Source organism: Bombus vosnesenskii, unplaced genomic scaffold (genome assembly GCF_011952255.1).
Source record: "Bombus vosnesenskii isolate JDL3184/JDL3185 unplaced genomic scaffold, Bvos_JDL3184-5_v1.1 scf7180000013293, whole genome shotgun sequence".
Classification (NCBI taxonomy): Eukaryota; Metazoa; Arthropoda; class Insecta; order Hymenoptera; family Apidae; genus Bombus; species Bombus vosnesenskii.
Window position 1 is genome coordinate 1,868,215 of NW_022882944.1, and position 8,141 is coordinate 1,876,355.

Below are 8,141 nucleotides of genomic sequence, written 5' to 3' on the forward strand. Positions count from 1 at the left end.
AGCTGCTAGTATAGAGAATATTGGTCGTCGTTCCAGCCATATGTGAAAGTAATGGCGATAATTTTATCATTGACGAAATTGATGATGTCGACGGATTTATGAGTTTCTTAAATTATTCAATTATCGGAGTGTTTAAAATGTTTGATCATCCAACGAATTGCTGAATAATCTGAATTATTGTAATAACAATCCATAAATCATGGATGAGAGATAAAGACGTATATCAATCTGCGCAAACGCAAGAGGAGAGATTATTCCTACTTAAATTTGAAATGTATATTTAAATCAAGTTCTTATGTATCTTCTTTTTCTCATTTACTGTTATTCTCTTAACAAAGCCAATTGCAATAATGGAACAACCTTTAAAGAGGACAAGTCTGCCAAAACAGCCTGGAAATAAGTAATTAACAAAATAAATTTAAATAAATAAGAAGTAGTAAATAAATAATTGGCAGATGAATAATTAATATAAAATCTATTCCTACCTCAACACTTTGTTGATTATTAACTTGCATTAAATTTTCTTTTCGAAAGCTCAAAATAGTGACCGCGAGTAAAGGGATAATTTCTAACGAATCGTATGCTAAAATTAAGTCCCAGAGGCAAAGCAACTGTTCTGGCGGTAAATGACCACTGAAGCCTCTCATGATCCACTTAAAAACAATTCTTACCCTAAAAATAAATATCGTTTAATGATGGTATGAATGTACAAAATAAATTGAACTTACGGTTGTATGTGAATGTTTCTAAAGTGAATCCAAAGCAATGGTTCGTGGCACTGCAGTAACCTCTCAAAAAGCAAACACAGTGCTACAATACCTTGTTCGTGGCTAGATACGGTGTGCAATCGAAACCAATATCGTAAATAAAAAGCTCGAAACGTATAATACATTGCGCACGGGTCATCGTATAGGTAACAAAATGGCGTAGCTAAAATATTATATATATATTATATATAATATTAATAATATTAATAATATTTAAATCACATCTTCATTGAATTTTGTATATTCTTATGGACTAGTATTTCTTATGGTCATAGATTTCTTCATATTGATTTCAAACAGTGCTTAATATATTATACCATACATCGTGAATCCATGAAATGGAATCACACCGCTTGGTGGGAAGACTAGGGTGTTTTCCAAAGTGGCTGGCTTTCCTTGTAAAACAGCGTGTATGACTTGGCCTCCAGCACTTCTGTCAGTTGTAACTGGTGCTAATACTTCCGAATCACGAGAAAAACATAACATTGTTTTATATAAAACGTCTTCGAACACAAAATACTGATCGTCATTTCGTGCTGTTAACTGCACATCCTAAAATAAAAGTAATTGGAAATATAATTTGGGAGAATGAACGAAAAAAAATTTAAAAATTATTTAAAAAACTTAAGATTTACCTTGATTATCAATTTATCTATAACGATATCGTACTGTAACACCATATTTTTTAATTCTTCATAATATTCTATATCCTAAAAAATATTCAGACTGTAATTTTTTTCTTAAGAAAAGAAACAACATTTAACAACATTTTTACATTTTGTTTTACTGTGGATCCTAATACAAGGGACCAAAGACTGCCACGAAGTGCTCGAGGAGCCCCACGCTTTAAGAATTGTTGCGCTATCGGAGCGTGATTCGTTTTCAATACCTTCTCACCGATGAAAATCCTCTCCTCTTCTAGATTTCCAAAATTTTCTGAACTTGGCATGTCTGGATTTACACCAAGTAATGACATACCCTTTGCTAACTCCAAATACACGCGTCTCTATTAAAAAAATAATAATAATAATTCACTATTCATATTATCTGTAATTCGAACATATCTATTTATTTAAAAAAAGTATAACAAAAAATGGTATACCAATTGCGTGAGTGTTTTTACACGAATTTGTATATGACTGAACTCCCAATTCAATTCGTCCCTGGAAAATTGTTATTTTTTATTAATATTGAGAAAAATAATGTGATTTTTATTTAAAAAATAATGCATATTTACGAATGTTTTTTGAAAGCTGGATTTCGTATAGAAAACAGTACATCTAAAAAATCTTTTGGGGCATAAAGAGGTCTATATTGTGACAGATCTAAATATTAAATAAAAGAAAATTTAAATTTATTAGGATAATCATTTCAGTACTTTTGCTAGAATTTTTATTCACTGAATCAATATTAAAGTCACCGATATCATAAGTGCTTAATTCATTCCATTTTTCAGCAAATTCTTCGCGATCTGCGTTCGGTCTTATGCGTGCTAGCGGCACATTTAATTCATTACAGGTTGAATTTAATGACTTTTGTATTCTACGTTCCCATTGAATTTGAGCTTTTTTCAAATAAGTTAGATCTACTTCTTCCATGGATATTTCTGTTGCAGTTGATAAAGAACCCTAAAAATATTTAGTTAAAAGGAAAGTTCACGTTTAGACAATAAATTCTGAATAGATAAAAATTAATAAAAATTATGTCTACCTGTGATCTGACCCAATGAAATACAGTATTTCTAATTTCTGTTTCTAAACCATTACTTTTTAACGCCTCCAGTAATGTATTTTTAAAGTCTTCTCTCTTTACTGCAGTAGAAGCAACAAGTTTCTAAAAAGAGGTTAAAATTGTCTGTAGCGTTTTTGATTTTTCGAATACTTTGCATTTCAGGTTCCACATTAAAAGCAGCTCTATATTTCTTTGTAATCTTATCTTTAATTAGAATTACCCTTCTTATTTTTTAAATAGATAAACTTTCTTAAATATTCAAATCTTTGTTTTGAGAAAGTTATCAATTTTTGTTATTAATGAGGCTAATGATTATATTTATGTACTTTGCGAGTACCTGAATTTCAGCATAAAGACTTTTATAATTGGCCATACTTTGAATTTCCTCCGTTAATTTTTCCGCAGATCTTTGTAATGATGTTTTCTTAGAGTTCTCCGCATTTTCAGTCATAGCTGTATACTTAGAGAATTCTTAATCAGCCTGAATCGTTTTATAATCAAATCTGAAAAATGATCGCCATTTGTAAATAAATTTATTCCCGCAGTCGCAGTGATGAACAAAGGGGTGAGTTGTCGGCCGCGCGATCGAACATTCAAACTTACTTTAGAAATAGCTCACTTAAGTCTGTCATGACCTCAGCAATGTTTTTTATATTGATAAATAAATAGTAATTTACATTATATCATCGTCCCTGTTCCTGCAAAATGTTTCGTACTGGTTTACATATATATATATATATAACTTATTTATTTTACATCATTAAATACAATTTTTCTTGTGAGATACTGATTTACGTTACTGTATTACAGAATAATTGCATGTAATAAAACTTACTTTATCATTTTTTTGGCTGGGAAGCTAAGAAAGAAACTATTATTATTATTATTATTATTATTATTATTATTATTATTACTATTTACCGTTCTTTTGAATATATAACTTTACAATCCTTAATTATATGTATGAAAATATCTCAATGAATTTTTTTAGTATTCTTTATGTGATAAAAATTGTGTCAAACTTAAATGACTTCAGAATGTTGTTTAACAATTAAGAAAAGTATGCCTTTTAAAAAGTTTATCTCCTTAGAGTTTTACAATTACTCAGACAGGCTCAGATAGAGGATTTTCCTTACAACATATCTTTTTGAACGTTCGAAAGATCTCATGGCGAAATTGCAGACCGGTGCGCTTGCAGGAAAATGGCGGTGCGATAACCTGTGTTTTGAAACGTAACGTTGTATGTTATCGCTTACACGAATGGATATCTCAAACATGCTTGAAGTACAAGTGGACGAAGTGAAGGAGGTAGACATTAAAGAAAACGGTGAGGTCGCGAAGTCTCGCGAGATGACTTTCTATGAATTATCGTGAAATATAATGTCTAACCTTCATATTGCAGTAACTCCCAAGGAATTACTTCCGAGTACCACTAATGTTCCAATACCTATTTCTCAAGAGGAATATAATTATTACAAGCTTATGTTTGGCAATGGTAAATTTATAATATTTATTCACAATTCATTTTCATCGTCTGTTAACTTCTTCTTTGTCAACATATTTGTTTTTAACATTATTTGATAAAACATGCTGCTCTTTTTTGCATATTTTTACGATGTAAAAATGTTCACGTGAATTTAAAAAAAAACACAAATGTGATAACAGAAGTTATGTTCTAAGATACATATACCACAATTCTTTATTTTACAGAATTTTTGATAGAAAAAAACATACAATAGTGATCTAGTGAGATACACGTATGTTTTCTAAGTTGTATTCAATGCAACAAATATAATTTCATAAATTAAGTTTTTAAGTTCTTAATGTATAATAAGACTTACAAGTCATAGGAGAGTAAACTTTTAAAAAATTATTAAATTGATGTGTTTTAGATATCTCAGTAGTGCAGTTCCAAAGACTGCATTGTACCGCATGCGATGCACACATTGGCTCTGCACCAGCAGATGCTCATAACATGTTTGAACATCCTGTATTACATACATTACTGTGTGCAAAATGCAAAGATTTCTATGGCGATGGCACTTTTGAGCAAGGTATATACTTTATTGGTATCTACATCTAAAAACTCAACAAAATTTGATGGGTTTTCTTAATTATATTTTACAGGTGATGATGATACAGATATGTTTTGTAGATGGTGCGCAAATGGTGGTAACTTATACTGCTGTTCCTTTTGTAGTAACACTTTCTGTTACAAATGTATTAAAAGAAACTTTGATCCCATATTGAGAAAAAAAATTGAAGCAGTTGAGAGATGGAAATGCTTTGTCTGTGATCCCACAGATTTGTATAATGCTAGAGGAACTTGTTGGGCCTTGCTTCAGCATATTCAAACGATAAATAGGTAAACAATTACTAAAATAGAAATAAAAAAATAAAAAATTTCTCTTAAATTTAATTACATGTATTTTAAATGATTGCAGAATATATCAAAATTGTAAGTTGCCTCAAGAGGAAATAGACGATAAAATGAACACTGACGAATCGAAATGCTGTCCACGCAGAAGAAAACGGAAGCGTCGACGAAATGGCTCGAATTCGGAAGAAGAGGATGAAACTTACATACCCAAACAAATAGTACCAAATGCTATTCCCAAACGCAAAAAAAAGGGTCGTGGCAAAACAAAATTTTCCAACGGTAATAGTATATCTATGTCTGATAAATATATCGGAATATCAGACGACACTTGCACGGATAACAATAGAATATTACCATCTTTACTCTCATGCGAGCAAACGATGGTTGAATGCGAAAATACCACTATTGGAGCGGATGGTACTATTATCTCGCAATCTCAAGTAAGCCCTGGTCATCATAGAATGAATCTCCCCATTGCTCAACAGCCAACGATATATAACACGACTGTTATGAATGTTGTTGCAAATTCTAATTTTTTGCAATCTTCATCATCTATTGCACCTCGTCGTCATGTATCTACTTCGCTAAACCAGACGAATCAAGTGAATTTATACCAGACACTACATTCTACGCCAACGTCAATGGTTACTATACCTAATCAGAACATTAACTTAATACATCGACCACGCTTCTTCTTGCCTAAGCCGCAGGCACCGCGTACGAACACGAACTTGAATATCATTGAGATCGAAAGTGATTCAGAAGACGTAGCGGTTGTCGGTCCGTCAGGAGTTCCACGACCTACTAGTAGTTCCAATAGCAGTTCCAATAGTAATGACAAAGCAGTACCTGTTGCTCTTCTAAGTTCATCTTCTAAGAATAATTATACTATTACAGTGAAACAAGATGTACAAAAAAGGCATAACGCGAAAACATTAAACCAAAGGTTACTTCCTCATGGCAAAGAGATTAATAGTATTCTACTTCATTTAAAGATGAAATTCCAAGATTTGTTCGATACGGCTAAACGAGAGGAATTTAAAAACTATGAACCGACCGACGCTCGTCTTTTAATCAAACAGTTTCATTCTGACATACGCGATACTGTGACTCAATTAGCGTACATTAATGACAGAATAATACGTGAATATAATAGGTGGAGAAAATATTCAACAAAAATGGGACTTACTCAGTCTATAGATAAGAATAATATTCGCAAGACTTATCGCGGAAAGCGCGAAGAAATACCTCTTGATATGATTTGCGTAAATGAATCCGACGAGGATTCCAATATTAACGATGAAATAGAGTACGGTATTATGGGCCCATCTGATCTGGTTGGTAATACAAATGTGGTCGATGGAATAAATTTCTTCAAAAAGAGAAGCACTATAGAACGAGCTGTAGGCAACCATTCTGTTCTATTGGTAGATAAATCTGTACAAATAAATTCTGCGGAATTGGAAAATTATGATAGGTCTATATTGTATTTTGCGTTGACAAAAAGTAATAAACAATCGGGGAAAAAGGATAATGTTTCGATATCGTCTGTAAAAAAGGGCAATAAGCAATCTGCCAGTTACGAAGATCATTTTATTCAGTTCTTACAAAAACAGAGTGTGAACTCTCAAAGCAAGCAAGCTGAAAATTCTGAAGAGTTGCCCGATCCAAACGAAACATCATTAAAGGATCTAATAGAGGCTAATTCGCCATACGTTTCTGAAATGCTAGAAACTATGGATAAGTCAACTGCTTCAAGTAGCAATATTTCAAGTATTTCTGTTAAGAAGGAAAGCGATCTGAAGTTCTATGAATCGCGACAGGGAAACTCAATTACTTGCAGAGTTGTTGATGATGTTTCGAAAATGGTTAGTAATATAAATGACGATTTAGTTAAAAAGACTGCCGCGAATGAATTTATTGATAATAATTCGAGGAAAGAAGCTAAAACACAAAAAGGACATTTTTCCATTACAGGTGAAGTTGATATAGTAAATGTAACAAAAAATAAAGGACAACATTTGAGCATAACCAGTACTATAGAATCTGAAGATGACTGTACTATTATTGATGATTAATTAAAAAATAGTTATTTAACATCTTTCGTGAGTTTCATTAGTACTTTAATCGAATTATTTTCTATTTATTATTTATGATTAATCAGTTGTGCGAGTATTGCTTTGAAAAATTATAAGTATAGAAATCAGTATCACAGAAAACACCTTATCATTTCTATTTATCTTTACATGATGATACGATATTTTGAATTTGTCATAGCAATTCTCGTACATTTGACTGTACTAAAAAATTCCTAATTGATCACTCAATATCTTTAAGATACATAGGTATATATTTTTCACGAAATTTTTGGAAACTGTTTTGTTAATTTATTAAGCTATATACTAATTAAAATTATAGGTAATACCAATTAATAGGATAAGAATACCAACAATATTGTTTATTTTTAGATAAGTAGAAAGTTGTCATAGTTTTGTTTTGTACAAATATTATACAAAATGAATGATGTAAAAAGTCCTAATAATGTTTTTTTTACATAATTGATAATTGTTAGAGCAGGAAATTTCTTGCACAAATTCAGCTTATAATAATTTTTGTACACTTATTATTTTCGGAATTATCGAATAAGATGGAGAACTTGATGTATGAATATTTTTAATGTCAGTATAGATATGTTTCATATGGTTATCTAACGATATAGTTACATTTACATAAATATTAAATGTTCAATCATTATAAGCGAATAGATAAGCAAGAATGGCGGAAAAGAAGGCCACGAAAATGTTGAGCATGTTTTATATATACTAACGTATTATATGTATAATATCATGTTAAAATAATTCAAGCTATAGTAAATGGCAAATTCATCTGTTAACTTTAAGTAAAGCTGAATCTGAAGAATAAATTTCTTTCAAACCGTTAAGCATAGCTATTTTTCATAGACTCTGTAGCAAAGTGTCTTCTGGTTGTTTTTCGTTGGGAGGGAGGGGAGATTCAGAAGGAAGAAAATTTTGGGAAAATTGGTATTCTTTCTTTGTTCGATTTCAATTGCATCTTGAATTTAAAAACTTAGATTTTGCTTAATTTCATTTATTTTTTGTCGTCTGTGTGTATACACATTTCGACCCCAAAAATCAATATATTACTTTCTTTTATCTTTCAGTTAAAGTCTTATACCCTACACATGGAGGCAAATATTTTTCAGTAGATACATACAACAAGTCTGTAGAAATTTTTTCTTATAA

At 31.1% G+C, this 8,141-nt stretch overlaps 2 protein-coding genes across 2 annotated transcripts; one reads left to right on the plus strand and one right to left on the minus strand.

Annotated features, from left to right (window-relative positions):
- Positions 1–311: 311 nt before the first annotated feature.
- LOC117232792 (TBC1 domain family member 19) lies at positions 312–3,196 on the minus strand. The gene is made up of 12 exons (XM_033492438.1): positions 3,102–3,196; positions 2,836–3,001; positions 2,478–2,600; positions 2,188–2,395; positions 2,005–2,092; positions 1,870–1,930; positions 1,543–1,773; positions 1,403–1,477; positions 1,085–1,319; positions 729–930; positions 486–672; positions 312–390 (listed from the first exon to the last, which is right to left on the minus strand). Exons 2-12 carry the CDS (start codon positions 2,947–2,949, stop codon positions 322–324), a joined length of 1,593 nt encoding a protein of 530 aa, XP_033348329.1. The 5' UTR covers positions 2,950–3,001; positions 3,102–3,196; the 3' UTR covers positions 312–321.
- A 441-nt stretch (positions 3,197–3,637) lies between these two features.
- LOC117232788 lies at positions 3,638–7,819 on the plus strand. The gene is made up of 5 exons (XM_033492431.1): positions 3,638–3,825; positions 3,901–3,993; positions 4,391–4,552; positions 4,626–4,863; positions 4,943–7,819. Exons 1-5 carry the CDS (start codon positions 3,741–3,743, stop codon positions 6,954–6,956), a joined length of 2,592 nt encoding a protein of 863 aa, XP_033348322.1. The 5' UTR covers positions 3,638–3,740; the 3' UTR covers positions 6,957–7,819.
- The last annotated feature ends 322 nt before the right edge of the window (positions 7,820–8,141 follow it).